Source organism: Pleurodeles waltl, chromosome 9 (genome assembly GCF_031143425.1).
Source record: "Pleurodeles waltl isolate 20211129_DDA chromosome 9, aPleWal1.hap1.20221129, whole genome shotgun sequence".
In the NCBI taxonomy this organism is placed as follows: Eukaryota; Metazoa; Chordata; class Amphibia; order Caudata; family Salamandridae; genus Pleurodeles; species Pleurodeles waltl.
This window is the reverse complement of record NC_090448.1, coordinates 388928250-388949820: the sequence shown is the minus strand read 5'-3', so window position 1 is coordinate 388949820 and position 21571 is coordinate 388928250. Positions and strand designations below refer to the sequence as shown.

At 45.1% G+C, this 21571-nt stretch overlaps 1 protein-coding gene across 1 annotated transcript in view; it reads left to right on the top strand.

Annotated features, from left to right (window-relative positions):
* Positions 1-2222: 2222 nt before the first annotated feature.
* Positions 2223-21571, top strand: part of ROM1 (retinal outer segment membrane protein 1) — a 67151-nt gene continuing 47802 nt past the window's right edge. The window contains exon 1 of the mRNA XM_069207041.1: positions 2223-3027. Within this exon, the coding sequence (XP_069063142.1) occupies positions 2447-3027 (581 nt within the window). The 5' untranslated portion in view covers positions 2223-2446. The remainder of the gene's footprint in view (positions 3028-21571) is intronic.

The window sequence follows — 21571 nt, the reverse complement described above, 5'->3', positions numbered from 1 at the left end:
ACCCTCATTTTATTTGTCATGGTGAGTTAAGTTTGCCTTACTTAGAGGATCATAGTAAAGTAGCTCCAATTTTATTGTGGATATCGGTATGGGTCAACCCTGAGGTGAGCCTGAACAGAGATATTATTAGAGAATGACTGCAGCTAGATAAGGGATTAGTTATTCCCTGGATAGCTTACGTTGAATCTTTTTTTAAAGATCTTGGCCATCCAGAGCTGATTCATTTGCCATCACTCATCAGCAAGGTTGATAAAAGGGCTGTAAAACACCTCTATCCTGAGAAGAGGCAAGGGAAGTCATTAAATATCGTAAATCTGAAAGTAACTCCTGGTATGGCACCCTACCTAACCTGGAAAATGGGAAGATGGAAAGGCCACTCAAGTTCCACTTTAGGGCAGGTGTAGTTCATCATTTGCTCTGCTTCGCTTTGGGATTTACTAAAGATGACCCTTGGGGTGTCTGTCCTTGTGACAGCACCTCAGAGCCAACCTTGCTCCATTTTGCTTTCTTTTGTAAATATTATTGATTTTTGCTAAGCATATCCTGTAACATTCCATGGAAGTGACTCATTAAGCCATGTGACCTCAGTCCCTGATGCTCCAAGGCACCGGACTGAGTTTACAGCTATGAGTATTTTTGATTCCAGTGACTAGGAATATTCCCAAAGGACTTGCCTCCGTAGTGGGAGATGGAGTTAATGAAATTAGGCTCCTTTTAGCCAAAGAAAAGTTCCTATCTGCAAAGTCAAATCACTATGCCAATTTCATTGTCGTAATTTGGGTCAGACATTACTGTTTACATAACTGTTGAATGTATTCAAGGCAAATATCACACATATATATTCATTATGTGGACTGACCTATTTTAAATTATAGTACTGAGTGAGTCTGACCCCGTATTGGATGGCACGATTACTTGGGTGTTCATGTCAATCTCGAAATTTGTGTCCAGGTATACAAATTGCATCTCGAATAATAATAATGAGTGCAGTCCTGAAAGCCACAGCCTTGCTGTTGTTTCCAATTGTACAGAAAGACTCATCTGGAGTGTGTCTTGTACTAGTGACATTATGTAGAGCGCCACCTTAATACCTAGAAACCATGTGTGGGCTGCTGTGAGCAGTTTGTGGGGCAACAACGGGATCACTGTGCCCAGATCTAGAAGATGCATATGTAGCACTGTATACTGGCGTATCAAATCGTGCTCTGAGACATCATCTACACCACTTTCTCCACATCTGTAGGTCACCTCTTGAGGAGTATACTCTGTACTGGGGGTCACATTGAATTACTGTGTCCAGGTGTGAAGGACGCACGTGTAGTTTGTGTCTACTTTTTCAGATTTCATCTTGAAAGATGTGTTTCCATTCTGGCCACATCTTAAGTTTTGTGACCAAGAAATAGTCTAGAGAGAAGAGACCAGCAATGATGCCTATTTTAACCACAATTCGTTAAGAATGTAAACATGTTTACGCAGGAGGAAAAAACAGAAGGGTACAGAAGAATGCCGAAAAAACGAAAATGGCAGAGGATTATAGTTAGATAGAGAAAACAAGGCACTGGAGTAGATTAAGGGGCAGGGAGTGAAAGGAACCACTCAGGGGCGTTAAAATGAGAAAGAAATTGAGAGATGAGAACTGTATGTGAAAATAGGGGAAAGTGAGAAGCACAAGGAAGTTTTGGACAATGCAGGGTGTAGGGGAATGGTTGTGATCAACGCGGCTAGATTATAGTTTTATCCTCTCCTGTAAATAACCTTGTCTCTTAAAGGTGATCCCGCCTCCGTTCCCTTTATCTCTGAAACGAGCACGCCCCCTGGCTGTAAATTTAAGAGCGAAAGAAGATGTCCCTGTCCACAGACACTCCGATTCAGGGGCAGATAGGAACCAGAGTGCTACCCACTCGAGGGCAGAACACGTCCACCTAAGTGCAGTAATGGAAATGTCAGTGTCCACAAAAAAGTTGAGGCCTTCTGGGCACCCACAGACCTCAATAACCCCAGATGAAGCCACTTCTTGTGCACGAAGGGCCAGGAACAGTGACATTAGGGTATTAGATGCCAGTATCCGCTAATGAGCTTGTCGCCCTGTCACATCCCATCACTGTCCTGGGGCACCGGAGAAACTGGTTGCTGAGTTAGAGGTCTGTCCGAGCTCTTGCTTTAATAGGATCGGACCTGCCTGGGGTGGGAGGAAGATTAGTGCTAAATCAGGAGCCCCCCACCGAAAAGGGAGGAGACTGAATCGTGCAATCACTGCAACTTCTGCAAGGCGGCCCCTTCCCTGGGAGTGAGTTCCTTCGTGTCCTCTGCTCACCTACCTCAACAAGGATCAGCAGGTGAGAGGCGGCAGGTCATCCAGGGGAGCCCCCGGACGCCCCCACCCCAGGTCCGTCTTTATCTCACCTCCTCAGACGGGCGCGCGCCCCGCATCCCACAGACATCCAAGATGGTACTTTTGAAGGCCAAGTTCAACTTCCAGCGCCGGGTCAAGCTGGCCCAGTCGCTGTGGCTGCTCTCCTGGGTGACGGTGCTGGCCGGCTGCCTCATTTTCGCCCTCGGCGTCTTCCTGAAGGTGCAGCTCTGGATCCACCACGAGGTAATGGACAACACCACCATCCACGCCGTGCCCAACACCATCATGGCTGCCGGCCTGGCCACCATGCTCATTAACCTCTTCGTGGGTAAGGTGAGCCAGGACTCGCTGGACGCGGCCCGCTACTCCCGCCGGAAGCAGCTGATGGCGCCGCTCTTCGTCGTCTCCTTCCTCTTCGCCTTCCTCATGCTGGTGGCCCTCTTCCTGATCTGCGTGCTGAAGGGCAGCCTGGAGGAGTCGCTCAAGGTGGGCCTGAAGAACGGCATCCGCTTCTACAAGGACACCGACACGCCCGGCCGCTGCTACCAGAAGAGGACCGTGGACAAGCTGCAGATGGACTTCCAGTGCTGCGGCAACAACCACTACAAGGACTGGTTTGAGGTGCAGTGGATCAGCAACCGCTACCTGGACTTCAGCTCCAAGGAGGTGAAAGAGTAAGTAGTACGTTCCCGGGAGGGGGCGGAGGGGAGGGGGGCGACGTGTGTGGGGCGATGTCAGTATATGCTATAAGAGTGAGCATCTACTCCAAACTCGAACCTGGCCCCAATCCGTGTTAGGAGGCAGTAGCCCCACTCCCAGCTCAAACTTGGCATCTTCTAACTTAGGAGAGGGTATACTCACCTGAAGCTTAAACTTGCCGCCAACCGTGCTAGGAGGCAATAGAACCACCAGCAACTTACACCTGCAGTCTACTGACCTAGGATATGTTTAATCCGCCCAGCCTTACCCCTGCCGCCTCCTGTGCCCGGAGAGAGTGTATTCACTCAAAGCTAACCCTGCCAACTCTCCACCAGGAGATGCTATATCGACCCCTAGTTGTCACCTGGAACCATCTGTTATCAGGAGAGGGCATTCCTACATCAAGTTTACATCTACCACCTTCTCTCCTAGGAGACAGTACTTCAACCCAACTCACATGTTCCATCTTCTGTTCTAGAAGATGGCCTATTCATTCCAATGCTTTTGCATATCACATTTTGTCCTAGGTGAGGGTATGTCCACTACCAAGCTCACACCTGCCCACTTGTCTTGAGGGAGGGTGTTTTGACCCTGATTTCACACCTGAGAGCACTTCACCTGGCAGAGGATATATCCACCCCAAACCTACTCCTGCCACCTTCTGTCCTACAAGACAATAGTTCATCCCAACTCACATGTTCCATCTTTTGTCCCAGGAGAGGGTATATCACCCCAAAACACTCCTGTCCTAGCTTCTGTTTCAAGGAGAAAATATATTTATCCCCAGTTCACCTGTGTCACCTTCTGTGAGAGAAGAGGGTACTCTACCACAATCTCATAACAGCCACCTTGTCCAGAGAGAGCCATTTTCACTCCCTGCTTACTTAGATCTGCCAACTTCTGTCGTAGGAGAGGGTGTTGCCGTACAAAGCCCATACCAACCACCTTGTGTCTTAGGAAAAAATACCTCCACTCCAAGCTCATCCATCAACCTTCAGGTGATGGTCTATCCACTCCCAAGTTCACATCTACCATCTTCTGTCATTACAGAAGGTAAAGTGCATCCAAGCTCACACCTGCCACTTTCTGTCTTAAGAGAAAGTACATCCATCTTTAAATTCGCATTAAACATCTTCTGCCCTTGGAGAGGGTTTATTCACTCCAAGCTCACACTTTTGACCGTTTGTCCTGTGGGGTACGTCCTCTTTTTTAGGTACTGACATCCTTCCAGAGAAGCACCACCTGGCAAGTGACACCGTTTTCCTAGGGGAGGTCGCAGCCTAGGGGATGTAAAACTTTTTCAAGTAACCAGTGACATCTCATGTTCAAGGAAAGGTATACCTAGCAACTCACAAATGGCACCGGATGTCGATGGGGAGGCGAAGGTTCAAAAGCACACCTTAAGTCTTTAGTCCTCTTACAGCATCTGTTGTGGAGTCCCATTTCGAGGTTCCCCTTGCACAGTGCCTGTTCAGTAGGCCAGATGTTATTGTGACAATGACAAACCGTGTCATAGAGCCCAAGAGGACTGAGAGAGAGCTCCAACCAAAACCATAAAGTTAAACAAGTTATAAAAGACAGGGAGTGGGAGCTCCCTGCATAGCATTTCAGCAAGTTGCATGTTGTGTTCTGGGACTTGTAGTTTCACTTTTAATATTGTAAGTCTGGGTTCATACATTTCAGCATCAACTGCAGCGTTGCCAGTATTGGCTGATGGTGTCACCCGTGACCTGCTACTTGCCTTTCATACCTCAGAGGTGAGAGGAGTTCAATGTCAAGCTTACTGTGACACACCATATAGGCACAGCAGAGAGGGTTCTGCGTGTAGAGTTTACAGAAAATCAAGAGCTGAAGACACTGAGAGAGGTCTTCCTACATAACGTTTAATAACTCATAATTAACAGGACCACAAAATAGCAACGGTGTGCAAAAGAAGCACTCTGTGCTGGCAGCAAAAAATAAATAACGATGGGAACCCAAAAACTGGAGGTGGAAGAATGTGTGGCAATAGAATTTAATCAGTAGATATTTGAACAGCAGTTTCGCAAGCAGTGGAGAGAAAGACATTTAGGGGCCACATGGCCCCACCTTCAGGGCGGGGGGAATAACACTCCAAAGAACTGGGTGAAGCTAACCTTAGAACTAAAGTCAGAACTAATTTTTCGGGCTCCCTTCACTGCACAATCTGTAGTATGGTATGAGAGAAAATGGGGTTTTGGACAATATCTGGCATAGTGCACTTTACAGTATTCCAGGCCCGTAGCACTAGTCTTGGCATAACAGGACTAAGGGCCTGATGTAGACTTTGGCAGAGGGGGTTACTCTGTCACAAACGTGATGGATATCCTGTTTGCTTTATTATGACTCCATTATATCCTATGGAAATCATAATGTAGTGGATAGGATATCCGTCACGTTTGTGACAGAGTAACCCCCTCTTCCAAATTGTACACCAGGCCCTTAGTCCTATTATGGCAAGACCAGTGCTACGGGCCTGCAATACTGCAAAATGCACCATGCCAAACCCCCTCCACCAAACTCTAAATCAACCCCTAAATCTTTATAGAGAATTTAGGGTTCTCCATCAAAGAATGTCAACAAAACAAACAACTAGTTTTATTACACATTGGGCCAGTGGACCTGGAAAAATGTGGAATTGTAGTTTTCTAGTTTATGGGAGACTAAGTACCAACTGCATTCCAGAACATACCGTGTCAGTTGCAAAGGTGCCATCCAAATGGAATAGAAATAGATACTTAAGAGACTGCCTCCCAAATTAGGTATTTGGCAACATTTGGTTCTGGCTAACCACATTATTTAAGTTATTCGTCTCTTCATAGTGCATTTTCCTCTATACAATACCCTTATGTTATTGTGAGGATAGACTGTTAGTACAAAGGTCAACTTTTGCCTGCAACAATGAAGATGTCTCATGTCTAGACTTTATAATAGAGGGCTCGATTCATACAAAGTCATAAACCTCCACCCTAAGCTACAAACAGGTGCATATGTACTACTTTCGGGAGTTCAAAAACATTCCCAGTAGTAAACTTGGTAAGCTGCACCAGTTGCAGGCTTCCATGCTTCCTAGCGGGGATGTCATGTGGAATGTTGCCCATGGTCTCATTTTCCCAGAGGGGAACTGTACATAGTGTAAAACTCTGCCCTCGAGAATTCAGCTTGAAATGCTTTGCTAAGCTACTCAATCAAAAGCCCAGAGTGAATTGGGGATGGGTTTGTGCTCACCTACAGAGATTCTCTGCAAATCACTTGTGTTCTAGACAATAAATACCAATTTTTCTTAAGCCATGGAGTTGCTCTTACATCTGAGAGATGCAAACCAAACCAAAATATAAATTTTCTACGAACCACCAGGTCACAATGGCCCATTTATGGAACAGCTGTCGTAAATGGTAATCAAGAAAGCAGTTTCTTCCTCAGACATCTTTTTAATGTGCTTTAGAGAGTGGTGACTCTTGGTGTTCTTGAACTTTCAGCAGCATTCAGTGCAGTCAGCCGAACTACTCTACTGAAAACCCTCAAAGGATGGAGATGAAAGGACCCATCTTGAATTTGTTCTTCTCACCTTGAAAACCTCTACCAGTAAATAAAACTTATCATGAATCTCCTTGACCCACCACTTTGGGAGATATAATTCTTCAAGGCTCAATAGTCTCTTTATCTGTTACATTTCTACCTAGAACCTCTTACTTCAACACAGAACATTTCGTATCCTCTTTATTCTAATGACATTCAACTTTACTTGAAAGTGTCATCCACTACCCTACTAGACATAACATAAGAGGATATCCAATTGTGGATGGCTTCCCACCGTCTAACGCTAAACTCCTCAAAGACTGATTTCTTACTCATCGCCCTGCCACAGGACTCAGTTGTCTAAAATTAGTTCGACTCAATTGTTATACTTGATTACATACATAAAATTATAGATCATACCAAATATCTTGCCTGTCACAACACGTAGGGCCTGATTTAGAGTTTGGTGGATGGGGTTATTCCTTCACAAACATGACGGATATCCGTCCGCTGTATTACAATTTCATTATGACAGAGAAACCCGTCTGCCAAACTCTGAAACAGGCTCATAAAATTTTGCAGCAGAATTCAAACTAGTGGTGCAGTTACTGATCCTATCGAGACTGGGCTATGGAAGTGCCTCACTCACAGTTTTTCTTAAATTACACGTTGCAGCTCAGAAGGCCACTCTTCACACAGCAGCAAGACTCAGTACAGGAATGACACGTTTTGGACACATTTCACAAGGCTGGATCATAGAGAATCTTTAATACTGTATCTTGGGAAAGGAACAAGCTAAAACAATAATTAAATCACTATTTTTAGTAGTTATTCAATCCAATTCAATGGTGAAGTCAAATTTGTAATAAATGTTAAGGAAAAGTAATTTTTTGAAAGTTAGCCTTTACCTGCTTGAAGTATTAGAGGCTAATTAGCATAATGAGCTGCCATCTCTCTGTCAGTAATTAGCCTTGAACAAGTGAGAAATGCCTTCCAGGAGCAAACAATAGGCTGATCCGAATGGGCTAATTTCACCCCCTTGTAACATGTAGGGTGGTGACCGTGGGCGTCCTTTTTCACACTAAAGCGTCAAATCCTGCTTGAGTGTCAAATGGTGCTTGACAGGTCTGCTGGGTTCACATATATCAATTAGAGCACACTTGAAAGGGGTGAGAACACAATACTAAGACAGTTCATATGTATCCAACATCTGGTTGATTTTGTCTTACCAGACCTCTGTATCTGGGTTTATTGTGGATACAGTGTCTTCTTCAAAACTGAAGCTTATTGTTAGATGCAGGAGGTCACTAGAATTACCATAGTACACTCCACATACATATCTCCAGCCCTCAGAGCCCAAGTTTAGTGTGGCCGAAGACTTTCACCATCTTGAAAATGCCCAAAGTTGCTAATGTTGGCCCTGAGATGTTTTACCCCATTGGTTAGGACTTGCCCAGGAGTCATTTCCACTCACTAGCCTGTGCCAAGCATACATGTGGCACCTCCAGGCACTCACTTCAGAACACTTTCTGGACTTGAAGAGGAACAGAATAGAACTGGGTGTGCTGTCTGTGACCTGAGAGGAGCCATGAAGGATTAGATGTGGTCCCTCTTGTACCCAGAGTACCCAGAACAAAGAAGCGGACTCAAAGGGCCACAAGGCTGATCTCCTGTTCAAGCTACAAGAGTACAACAAGCTACAAGAGGCCTTTCTTGCAGCTGTACAGCTGAGCAGTGGCAACTGGACCTGGACTTGACCCTGATGTTGGCCTATGTTTGACTCCCTATGAGTCTCTATGCGACTCACCTGAGGTCGTGAAGGCCTTGTAAGTGTACTCTTGTGGTTGGTTGGGACTTAACAGACTAGGGGCCTGATCGATCTCGGTGGATAGAATACTCCATTACAAACGTGACAGATATCCTGTCTGCCGTATTACGATTTCCATAGGATATGATGGGATTGTAATATAGTGGACGGGATATCCATCTCGTTTTAGGAGTATTTCCCTCTGCTGATATCCAAATCAGGTACTAAGTTAGAAGGTAAAATCTTTGACCTGGACAAACCTAGGTGGTATATCCAACCTGTACTCCATTGCTGTCAACTTCAAACCGTGCCTAGGTTCCAGTCAACCATGATCATTGAGTATCATTGCCACTTTTTTCTTTTTGTTGCTATTTCTGTTTAAAACCTAAAAAAATCATATCTGTGTTTCCCCATATCGGATTATTGTCATTCAGTTTGGAACTTTTATTGTTTTGCATTTTGACTATATTAACGTTTTGGTAACACATAAATACTTTACACATTGTCCTAAGTTATGCCCTTTTGCTCTGTGCCATATCTACCAGGGGGATGAGCTCAGGTTAGTTTAGTGACTTTTAGGGGTCACTGTGATAAGGCCTATGATTATTCCTTGAGGTGGGTAGTCAGGCACCCCTATTAATATTGCAGTTTATGTCATTGGTTTTCAGTGGTGGGATCCAGGACTTGTGTTTTGTAGTGCCACTCTGTGATTTGAATTGAAACTAAAAATCCCTTTTTAAATTGACAACAAAATGTGACTTTTTAAAATAGTTATTAAGTCATTTTTTATTTTTCTTAAATGAATTCCTGTCCTCAATTTTAGCACCTTTGATTCTTATAAGCATGGAGATAGACCTGAGCATCACGGAGAGCCTCTGCATGGAAGAGCTGAGAAAGATATGCAAAGAGAGAGAGCTAAGGCTGAGCAGGGGGTACAAGAAGGAGGACTAACACATTGCCTTCAGAGCTTGGGAGGAAGTGTACATGTTACAGTCCACTTCACAGGAGCATGAGGGGGAGAATACAATGTAAGAGGGAAATGAGAATGGCTCCAGTTCTTAATGAGAATGTTCCCCTAAGAGCAACATCTGCTGCCTATTACAAGGCAGGGAGCCATGTATCCTCCTACGGTTTGTTCACATCAAACGTGGAAGACAGACAGGCAGAAGGGGATTTGAAGTTACAACTGGCTATCCTGGCTTTGAGGAGAAGAATGCAACAGCAGAGATGCTATTGGAGAAGAAGTTGTTAACCCTGGGCTTATAGGAAAAGAAGGTCTGGCTAACTCATGAGAGGAGCCAGTGCAAAATTGACTTGAGGTCCAGAAGGGTCTCTGAGTCCAGTGATGATGGAGGCAGAGACAATGAGGTGGCTAGGACAGGTGAAGAGTCCACATACCCTAAGAATTGTAATGGGTGGATGACATAGATAAGTGGTCTGCAACACATGAGGTGGCCACATGTATGCAAAGGGTCCTAGAGAGGGATTGGGGGGCCCGTTTGTGGAAGCATATGCTCATGATGCTGTGGGATACCATATTGACCATATAAGTAGCTGACCAGGTGACATTTGCTCCCATGAAGGAAGCCCTTATCTGAACGTTCTGGAATAGTGAAACACAGGTGCACCAGTCTTGGAGGGATTTTATGAATTCCTCTTGCAAGACACTGGAAGGTTGGTTGAAGGGTAGCAAAGTAAATTATTATGATGAGCTGTCCACTTTTCTCATAAAGGATCACATTTTCATTAATTGTTTTATAGAGATGTGCCAGCACCTGACAGACATATGCAGGACAGGGAGGATGCCGTAACAAGTACTAAGGGCGATGAGTTCAATAAGTAGGCTGTGCTGGCAATTGTCCTGCCTCCTCTCCATGTCCTATGGGGCACTGCGATTCCCCCATTAAGGAATTAGTAGCTCATTATCCAGCCTACTATGTACTAACTGTTAAGCTCTAGTGTGAATTATCCTTCATGGCACCATTGGGATCTGGTATGTTGAGGTCCTGAAGAAAGTCAACAACTTATCCAGGCGCAAGTAGGCTGAAACATGTTGACCACGTTTGTAGATGTGAAGGATATATAGCAATCCGTAACACATCTCAACCTTTGTAATCTTGCCCCTGGCCCACTCCTAATAAATAGTATTTTTTCTGGGATAAGAGGTCATTGTAATGCACTGCACTCTCTCACAGATCCCACCATGTCGCTACATCAGGGGTCTCCAATGAGTAGTTTGTGAGCTACTACTAGTTCTCGAGCTACCCATAAGTAGCTCTCCTGTGTGTAGCCCAGCCTACAAAAACGGAAAAATTTATATTTAAAACAATAATGTAAACTTGTCTGATGTGGTTAGTATTACAATTCTAATAATATTCATAGCCCAGGATGATTTTCATTAACATAAGTAGCTTTTACTACAAAAAGGTTGGAGACTCTTCCTCCTGGTGGAGACAAGACCCAATGATGAGGCTCTCAGCTAATAGTACATCAGTGGAAATCATATACCACTGATAGAAATTACCTGGTGAGGGTCTTAATATTATTTACTCAATATTATTTTCATGAGAGAGTCTGGTTCTGAGAATGGTGAGGTTTCAATCTTCTTGATATTTTTCAGTAACTCTAAGGAAGCTGAGGGAATCCTATTTGTCTTGCTTATCACTCCCTCAGTTGATTCTTTGGAAGCACCTGATAGGCACCAAGCTCACTGTGCCTAGAGATTCTGGGAATGAAGTTGGCCTCGGAATCAACATTAGAGTGTCAAGAAAGGTACCCAGGAGTGGCCACAGGACGGGCTGTTCTGGTTCCCCTCTAGAGAGGAAGGTGGGAGGCCAGAAGTAAGAGGCAGAAGGTGGATGCCATCCACAGTGGGATGACCAGTGGGTCAGGGGTTACCTCCTCTGAGAGGCGAGGATCAAAAGACTTACCCTGAAGAGACCCTTCCGACCTAGGGGTGCTGCCCGCGCTGTCAGAGATACAGAGGACAGGACTCGTGCACCAAGCAGACCCATACATGTCATTGACAGAGTGTTTCACCCTTTACAGAGAGAACTTGGAGAAGAGTTTGTTGTGCGGTACCTTTGAAGGAGTTCTGTTGCCGGAGCTCTTGATGTTAGGGGCAGGGGTCCTCGATTCATTGCCATTTGTAGTCAGACAGGTGTGCAGAGAATGGGATAGGGCAGTACGATAAGTTCTGTGTAGTGCTCTGAATACACTAGACATGAGAGTTTGGACACTGCGCTCGTTTGTGCTCATTGCGCATAGGATGTCTGTTGATAAGTGGCGAGCGGAGGGTGTGACACCTTGCTAGACTTATACCCTCATGATAGAGTTATCACCCTTGTAGATGTAGTAGAAACTTTGCCCTGGGGACTGGCCAATTTTTATAATTCGCTGAGATTGCTGCAACTGTCTGTGGGATATGGCCCTCCTTTCCTGAGGTCCCACAGGAATCATTGACTCTGGGAACAATACTGTATATGGCTGTTGGAAGATCTGCCTCTGAGCGATCTGCCAGTGCACAACCGGTGGAATGGGATATTAGGAGCCCCTCTCTCTGCTAAAGAATGGGGAGGAATGCATGACGGGGTGAAGGGGACATCTACAAATTCAAGTCAAAAGTTGCTCCAATACAATGTCATTCACCAGGTGCACCTCACCCTGACTACACTACAGGCAATTTACCCGGCGAGCACCTCCTCCTGCCCTGCTGTGCCAGACAAGGAGCAGACTTTCTACATATGATTTGGAGGGGGTCCCAACTTATTGGAGTCCTTGAATGCAGTCACGGGATGGTCCATTCACAGACATGTAGGTCAGTGCCTGCTGGGGTTGATCCCTGTTCGAAAGAAAAAAAAGCTTAGTCGGATGATTCTCCTCTTGGTTTTGGTTCTTGCAAAGAGAAGAATAGCTGTCTCCTTCTGTTCCAAAAGTGTCTGACTGGTTGCGCGGCTTGGCTGAATGGGCAGCAGCAGAGAATGGCCATATACATCACTCTTGGATGGTCAGTAAACTGGCACATGACTTGCAGGTCTGGGCTGCAATGCTCGCTGAGCTACTAGAGGCCCCGGATGCCCTGCCTCCATCAGCTGGGGGAGGATAAAGGGGGGAGGGTCTGTTTGTTGGCTGGAATTGTGCTAGATGAGTGTGTATACTGTTTATGAGTGTGTGATGCTGTGATTTCATTTGGCCATTTCTTTTATGCTCTTTTCGATCTCGTGTATTTGTATGGAGGAAGTTGGGAAGGGTGGGAGAGGGGATTTTTATTGTTTCTATATTTGCAAAGAATGATTTGCTTTGATAATATTGTCATATATAAATGGCAATAAAAAAACTGCATCTCTGGAAAGGAATCAGCTAGAAAAATAATAAAGCACTATTTTTTATAGTCATTAAAAATCCAATACAATGATGAAGTTGGATTTTTATTAAATATTAAGGAAAAGTAACTTTTAGAAAGTTAGCCTTTACCTGCCTGAACTGTCAGAAGGCTAATTAGCACAATCCTCTGCCAGCTCTCAGCAAGTAATCAGCTATTAATGCCTCGAAGAAGCAAACATTAGGCTCACCTAAATGGGTTGCTCAAGGACTGTGCTTTTGTCCTACCATACATCTGTCTCTGGGTTTCTGCATACCCATGGGGTCACACTTGAAAGGGAAAAGAACAGGATGCCAAGACAATTATTGTGGACACACTGTCTTGTTGCTGAAGGACTCTGCTTTGGTCCTGCCAGATGTCTGTCTCTGGGTTTCTTGTGAGTAATGTGCCTGTGTCAAACAGAATTTTAGTGTTAGAAGTAAAAGGGTGCTAAGATTACGACAGTACACTGCCCACATACACCCAGTCCTCAAAGCCCACCTTTCGTGTGGCCAAAGACTTTCTGCATCGTGAAAAAATCCAAAGTGATTAGGTTTAGCCCTGGGAACTTTTACCTCATTACTTAGGGAGTGTCCAGGTGTAATTCCCATCTACTAGCAAATTCAATGCATAAATGTGGCACCTCCCGTCATCCACTAAAGAATATTTTCTAGACCTGAGGAAGAACTGAAAAGGACTGTACTGTTCAGGTCTGTAACCTGAGGGGAGCCCTGAAGGACTGCCCCTGCTTCCCCTTGTACTCAGGACAAAGAAGAGGACTACAAAGGTCACAAGGCTGACAGGGATAAAAGAAGCTACAATATGCCTTTCCTGCAACTGCTGAGCTGACCATTGGCAACTGAACCTGGACTCGACTCTGCTTCTGGCCTTTGCCTGATGCTATGTGAGTCTCAAAGTGCCTCCCCTGAGGTACTGGGGGCCTTGGAAGTGTACTCCTGTGGTTGCTTGGGACTTAAAAGACTAAGGACCTGATTTAGATCTTGGCAGATGGAATGCTCCATCACAAAAGGGATGAATATCCCGTCCACCATATTACAATCTCCATAGGATATATAAAATTAAGGACTAGATATCCATCACGTTTGTGAAGGAGTATTCCCCTTCGCCAAGATCTACATCAGGCCCTAAGTCAGAAGGTAAAATCTTTTATCAGGACTAACCTGGTTGGGGTATCTGACTGACGCACAATCGCAGTCAGCCTCAAATTGTGCCTGGCGCTCAGTCTACGATTATTTTTAACACTTTGTGCTTTTTAGTGCTGTTTTCACTTCAAACCTTTAAAAAACAACATCTCCTGTTCCTCCTATTGGATTTTTATCCTTTCAGTGTCATTCTGCTTATTACATTTTACTTTATTTTTATCTAGTCAAGATTGGCATTTTTATTGATTTTCATTTCAGATTTAGTACTGGTTTGATAGTGCATAAACACTTTACACATTACCCTAAGTTGAGTCTTTCTGCTCAGTGCCATAGATACCAGGGGTTGAGCCCAGGTTAATTTATTGACTGATGGTTCACTGTGACAAAGGTTGTGATTATTCTTTGAAGTGGGTAGTCACCCACCCCAATTAATAATCCAATTTCTTACACTATGTACCTAGACTCTAAAATGAAAACTGACATATATTGCTTTCTCTGATCACCAGATCATTTGTTACCCCATCTCCATTTTGTTTCCAAAGTGTATGTGATGTAATCATAAAGCAACACATTTTGGAAAATACATAGGGGGTTATTCTAACTTTGGAGGAGTGTTAATCCGTCCCAAAAGTGACGGTAAAGTGACGGATATACCACCAGCCGTATTACGAGTTCCATAGGATATAATGGACTCGTAATACGGCTGGTGGTAAATCCGTCACTTTTGGGACGGATTAACACCTCCTCCAAAGTTAGAATAACCCCCATAATGTGTACATACTATATATTTGTATGTGCATACATGCCATGTATAATATTTTGACACCCTCAAGTGTCTTACACCGGCTATATAAAACTACAAATAAAAAAATGGACACGTTTTTCTTTTGTGGAAAAAATCCCATCCTCTACATTTTTTACCCCATTTGGTTCTGCTTAAATGAGATCTGTTCTTCTTTGTATCCTCAAAGTGGAGGTACTCCAGCCGTTTGCTTTAGTAAAACTGTGGTCATTTCCCGATTAGGAAAGGGTCTGATCGGGTTTGTGAATGGCAACAAACTCATACGTTTGTGGATGTTCACAAACTTCCATGGCAAACTTTGCCTCAATCCCCAGATCCCCACCAGTGGTGTAGCGTAAAATGAGTCCCCTACACTGAATGTGAGATTGGGGCCCTGAGTCTCCCTTATTTCACAAATATTAATTGACCTTGGGCTGAATTGGAACCATTTGAAGGGTTTTGGCCACCATGGAGGGTTGGGGGCCCTCCTGCAGCAGCTTGAGTACAGGGTTCTGTGTCACGCCCCCTGACACCCACTCTTTTTTATATGGGGTTTACTACTGTGAATTTCTCTGCACTTCTGATGGAGAAATCCACTATAGTGACACTATTCACACCTATCAGGAATTCATGTGTGAATCCCTGGCAGGAGTAAAAAAAAGAGAAACAAATGATGGCTGGTAATACAGCACACACATCCTCAGTATCAAGACTTTGACCTTTCAACAGTAAACCAGTTCAAGATTATAATGGGTGCTCAAAATAGAGAAAAGCCACCACTCCTTCTTTAGTCGGAAAAGTCTGCAATAAGATTTAAAGCACTCCAGTAGTAAATTACAGTGTAATAATGTAGTAGATCTTTCATCAGGGTTTTCTTTATTCTTACGAAACTTGCCACAAAAATTCAAAACATACTCCAAATAAGTTTCACAGCTTTAATTTCCAGAACAGGAGAACCATAACAGCACCCCAAGCCAACATGTATTTCGTCTGTGTAGACAACACAGCAGCAGACTTCATGAGGGCTTGCACTCACGTATCAAATACTTGACTTGCAAGGCAATAGTAACCAAATCGTCATCATTTAGAACACATCAAAATCACAAAGTTCTAAGAAAGGAATATTGTAGAATTCCACCCGTCTTATAGCCTCATAGGTACAGACGTTGTTGGAGAGTACTCCGTTGAATCAAATGAGCATGCAGACTATCATTGTTATCTACGATAAGATGTATCATGGTTAAGAGCATATCTGTATATGAATATATTTCCACTGGTCTCTTATTTAAAAAGTGTCTAACTGCTCTGAGCCCAAATTCTGGTAGGATATTCGTATAAAGGCCACTACATCAAATGTTACTAGTGTCATGCTCCCATACAATGTCACACAACATATTCAATACATGTTTCGTATCCCTAATAAATGAAGGTAGGTCAGACACAAAAGATTGTAAAAAAGTGCCAGTGAATTGTGATAATCTCTCAGTTGGTTCCCCAATGCCTGAGACCATTGGTCTCCCAGCTGGGAAGGCACCTCCTTTGTGTATCTTGGGAAGAGTGTATAAACATGGGACCCTAGGTTTCACAATTTTCAAGTGTAAGTTTTCTTCATACGTAAGCAATTCCCTTTCATACCAGCTCTTTAATTCTGTATTGATTTTATTGGAAATGTTGTAAATAGGATTTGTGTCAAGTAGAGTGTAGCAGGATGTGTTATTAAGATTACTGTATACCTCCTTGTCATTATCCCCATTATTCATAATAACCACACATCCCCCTTTATTTGTCTCTCCAATACCAATCTCTTACATTACTCTCTATTAGACTTTATTGCTTTTTATGTGTTCTAGGTGATGACGATTTGGTTACTATTGCCTGTCGGGGCAAAGTATTTGATATGTCAATGTGCAAGCCTTGATGAGGTTTCTTGACAGGAGTAACTTAAGCCATTTTCACCTGTTAGAAATGGGGTCTTTGGTTGGCAGTCAGGTTACCCCCTGTCCAAGCAAGGACCCTCACTCTAGTCAGGGTGAAGGAAAATCCCCCTCAGCTAACCCCCGCTTACCCCCTTGGTAGCTTGGCAAGAGCAGGCAGGCTTAACTTCAGAGTTCTAGTTGTAAAGTATTTGTACCAACACACACAGTAACTTAATGAAAACACTACAAAATGACACAACACAGGTTTAGAAAAATAGAAAATATGTATCTAAACAAAACAAGACCAAAACAAAAAAATCCAACATACATAAGTCAAGTTATTAATTTTAAAAGCAAAAGAGTCTTAAATCCTTTTGTAAACAGATAAAACACTGTTAGCGTTGAAAAGTACCTGGGTAGCATCAAAATAACACTCACTGGCGAGTGTGCGTCGAAAAAGGTAAGCGGTGTGTCGATTTCTCACCCTCAAGCGAGACCGTGCGTCGTTTCTCCTTCTCCAGTCAGGTTGGTGTGCGTTGTTTTTCCTCTATGCAGGAGAGCGATGCGTCGATCCAGGCAGCACTTGGGTCCGAGCAGGCGTTGCGTCGTTTTCCCACGCCCAGCAAGGTTTGTGTCAAAAATCCTGCCGCACGGCATTAGCAAAACCGCGGTGTGTGGGTTGCGATGTTACCAGCCTCCATTAGTGATGCAACATGACATTTCTCCAGCCGCATGCGTCGATCTTCCAGCCGCGCTGCAGGCGGTTGCATCAATTTCAGCCACAGAGCCGGAGGCGCATCATTTCTTCAGCCGCGTCTCGGAGGTTCTGTTGGAAATTTCCCTGCACGGCGGTCTGTGTGTGGATTTTCAATCTTGGTCTGCCGGTTTCACCTGTCAAGGCCCCAGGAACTGGATAGGGCACCACTTGGCAGGGCAAGAGTCTCAGCAAAGAGTCCAGGTGCTGGCAGGACAAGTCTTTGATGGCCCTGAGACTTCAGCAACAGGAGGAAAGCTCAGGAAAAGCTCTCGGAGATTTCTTTACAAGCAGGAATGCACAATAAAGTCCAGTCTTTGTCCCTTTTTACCAGGCAGAAGCAGCAATTGCAGGATAGCTCCACAAAACACAGTCACAGGCAGGGCAGCACTTCTCCTCAGTTCTTCAGCTCTTCTCCAGGCAGAGGTTCCTTTTGATGTCCAGAAGTGATCTAAAGTCTGTGGTTTTGGGTGCCCTTCTTATACCCATTTTGGCCTTTGAAGTAGGCTTACCTCAAAGGAAAGTCTCTCTTGTTTGTGAAATCCTGCCTTGCGCAGGCCAGGCCCCAGACACACACCAGGGGGTTGGAGACTGCATTGTGTGAGGGCAAGCACAGCCCTTTCAGGTGTGAGTGACCACTCCTCCCCTCTCACTTAGCACAGTTGGCTCATCAGGATATGCAGGCTACACCCCAGCTCCCTTTGTGTCACTGTCTATAGAGAGGTGCAAACAGCCCAATTGTCAAACTGACCCAGACAGGGAATCCACAAACAGGTAGAGTCACAGAATGGTTTAAGCAAGAAAATGCTCACTTTCTAAAAGTGGCATTTTCAAACACACAATCTTAAAACAGCTTTACTAAAAGATGTATTTTTAAATTGTGAGCTCAGAGACCCCAAACTCCAAACGTCTATCCGCTCCCTAAGGGAATCTATGCTTTAATCATATTTAAATACAGTCCCCATGTGTAGGAGGCTGGCCTGGCTTATAGTGGGTACCTGATGGTACTTACACCTTGTGCCAGGTCCAGTTATCCCTTATTAGTAGATTAGTAGTGTTCTAGCAGCTTAGGCTGAACTAGGAGACATGCAAAGCTCCTACTATACCACTTATATCATATAGGTACTATATGAGAAGAAACACAATACTCAGAGTTACTAAAAATAAAGGCACTTTATTTTAGTGACAATGTGCCAAAAATATCTCAGAGAATATGCTCCCTTAGGAGGTAAGTAAAATACACAAATATACACACAAACCAAAATCAGGCAAGTAAACAGTTAGAATAGTAGTTCAAACACTGTAGAAAACAATAGGATGCAATAGGCCTAGGGGCAACACAAACCATATACTAAGAAAGTGGAATGCGAACCCCTGGCCTAGTGTAGTGTGTAGAGGGCCGCTGGAAGTGTAAAAAAACACTAAGGGTGTCCAAGATACCCCACCCCAAGACCCTGAAAAGTAGGAGTAAAGTGATACTACTTCCCCAGAAACACACTAAACTCGTGATAGAGGATTCTGCAAAGACAACAACAGACTGCAAAGCACTGAAGACAGATTCCTGGACCTGAGGACCTGCAAAGGAAGGTGACCAAGTCCAAGAGTCGTGAAAGTGTCCAGGGGGGCAGAAGCCCATTAAACCCCGGATGAAGGTGCAAAATGGCTGCCTCCGGATGGAAGAAGCTAAAGATTCTGCAACAACATAAGGTGCTAGGAACTTCTCCTTTGTGCAGAAGATGTCCCAGAGAGTGCTAAAGGATGCAGAGTTGTTTCTTGGAGAAAGACCGCAAACAAGCCTTGCTAGCTGCAACGGTTGCGGTTGAAGAAAAAGGGTGCTGCCCTGGCCCAGGAAGACCAGGAGGTTGCCAATTGGAAGAGGAGACAGAGGGGGCCCTCAGCAACACAGAGAGCCCACGCACAAGAATGCAGCACCTGCAGTAGTACTTGAACACGGGTTCAAGGAAACTGAGCACGGCAGTCGTCTCAACACTACAAAAGAGGGTCCCACGAAGCCAGTGGTCAATTCAGCAAGTTGAGCAATGCAGGACGGAGTGCTGGGGACCTGGGCTAGGCTGTGCATGAAGGATTCCTTGCAAAAGTGCACAGAAGCCCCAGCAGCTGCAGTTCACGTAGTACACAGGATTACTGGCTGGAGAGGGGAGGCAAGGACTTACCTCTTTCAAATTTGAACAGCTGGACCACTGGACGGTCTGGGTCACTTGGGTCCACCACCTGTGTTGCAGGGGCCACGCTCGTCAGGATGAGAGGGGTCCCAGAGTACCGGTGACACTGAAGGTTGGTGCCTGCTGGAGCAGGGGGAAGATTCCGTTGACACACAGGAGATTTCTTCTTGGCTTCAAGTGCAGGGTGAAGGCAGACAGACCCCGGAGCATGCACCACCAGGAAACAGTCGAGAAAGCCGGCAGGATTAGGTGCTACAATGTCGTTGGTAGTTTTCTTGCTACTTTGTTGCAGTTTTGCAGGCGTCCTGGAGCAGTCAGCGGCCGATCCTTGGCAGAAGTCGAAGAGGGAGATGCAGAGGAACTCTAGTGAATTCTTGCACGTCGTTATCTGAGGAAAAGCCCACAGGAGAGACCCTAAATAGCCCTCAGAGGAGGATTGGCCACCTAGTCAGGTAAGCACCTATCAGGAGGGGTCTCTGACGTCACCTGCTGGCACTGGCCACTCAGAGGCCTCCATTGTGCCCTCATACCTCTGGATTAAAGATGGCAGAAGTCTGGGACACCCTGGAGGAGCTCTGGGCACCTCCCCTGGGGTGGTGATGGACAGGGGAGTGGTCACTCCCCTTTCCTTTGTCCAGTTTCGTGCCAGAGCAGGGACTGGGGGTTCCCTGAACCGGTGTAGACTGGCTTATGCAAGGAGGGCACCATCTGTGCCCTTCAAAACATTTCCAGAGGCTGGAGGAGGCTACTCCTCCCCAGTCCTTAACACATATTTCCAAAGGGAGAGGGTGTAACACCCTCTCTCAGAGGAAATTCTTTGTTCTGCCTTCCTGGGACTGGGCTGCCCAGGCCCCAGGAGGGCAGAACCCTGTCTGTGGGTTGGCACAGCGGTAGCTGCAGAGAAAACCCCAGCGAGCTGGTTTGGCAGTACCCGGGGTCCATAGTGGAGCCCCGGGAATGCATGGGATTGGCACCCCAATAGCAGATTTGGCATGGGGGGACAATTCCATGATCTTAGACATGTTACATGGCCATATTCGGAGTTACCATTGTGAAGCTACATATAGGTATTGACCTATATGTAGTCCACACGTGTAATGGTGTCCCCGCACTGACAAAGTCCGGGGAAATTGCCCTGAACTATGTGGTGGCACCTTGGCTAGTGCTAGGGTGCCCTCACGCTTAGTAACTTTGCACCTAAGTGAAGGTTAGACATATAGGTGACTTATAAGTTACTTAAGAGCAGTGTAAAATGGCTGTGAAATAACGTGTGCGTTACTTCACTCAGGCTGCAGTGGCAGTCCTGTGTTAGAGTTGTCTGATCTCCCTATGGGTGGCAAAAGAAATGCTGCAGTCCATAGGGATCTCCTGGAACCTTGTTACAGTGTGCCAATTAGAATTGGTTAAAATGGTCACTAGCCTCTAGTGACAATTTTAAAGGCAGAGAGAGCATAAGCACTGAGGTTCTGGTTAGCAGAGCCTCAGTGACACAGTTAGTCACTACACAGATACACACATTCAGGCCACAAACTATGAGCACTGAGGTCCTGGCTAGCAGGATCCCAGTGAGACAGGCAAAAACAAACTTACATACATGTGAAAAATCGGGGTAACATGCCAGGCAAGATGGTACTTTCCTACACCATGTTAACCCATGAGAGGGATAGGCCTTACAACAGTGAAAAACGAATTTTGCATTATTTCACTGTTAGGACATATAAAACCCATTAGTATAGGTCCTAACTTAAACATACACTACAACATGCCCATGGGGCTACCTAGGGCCTACCTTAAGGGTGTCTTACATGGAAGAAAAGGGAAGGTTTAAACCTGGTAAGTGGGTACACTTGCCAAGTCGAATTGGCAGTTTAAAACTGCACACAGACACTGCAGTGGGAGGTCTGAACCATGTTTACAGAGCTACTATTCTGGGTGGCACAACCAGTGCTGCAGGCCCACTAGTAGCATTTGATTTGCAGGCCCTGGGCACCTCTAGTGCACTGTACTAGGGACTTACC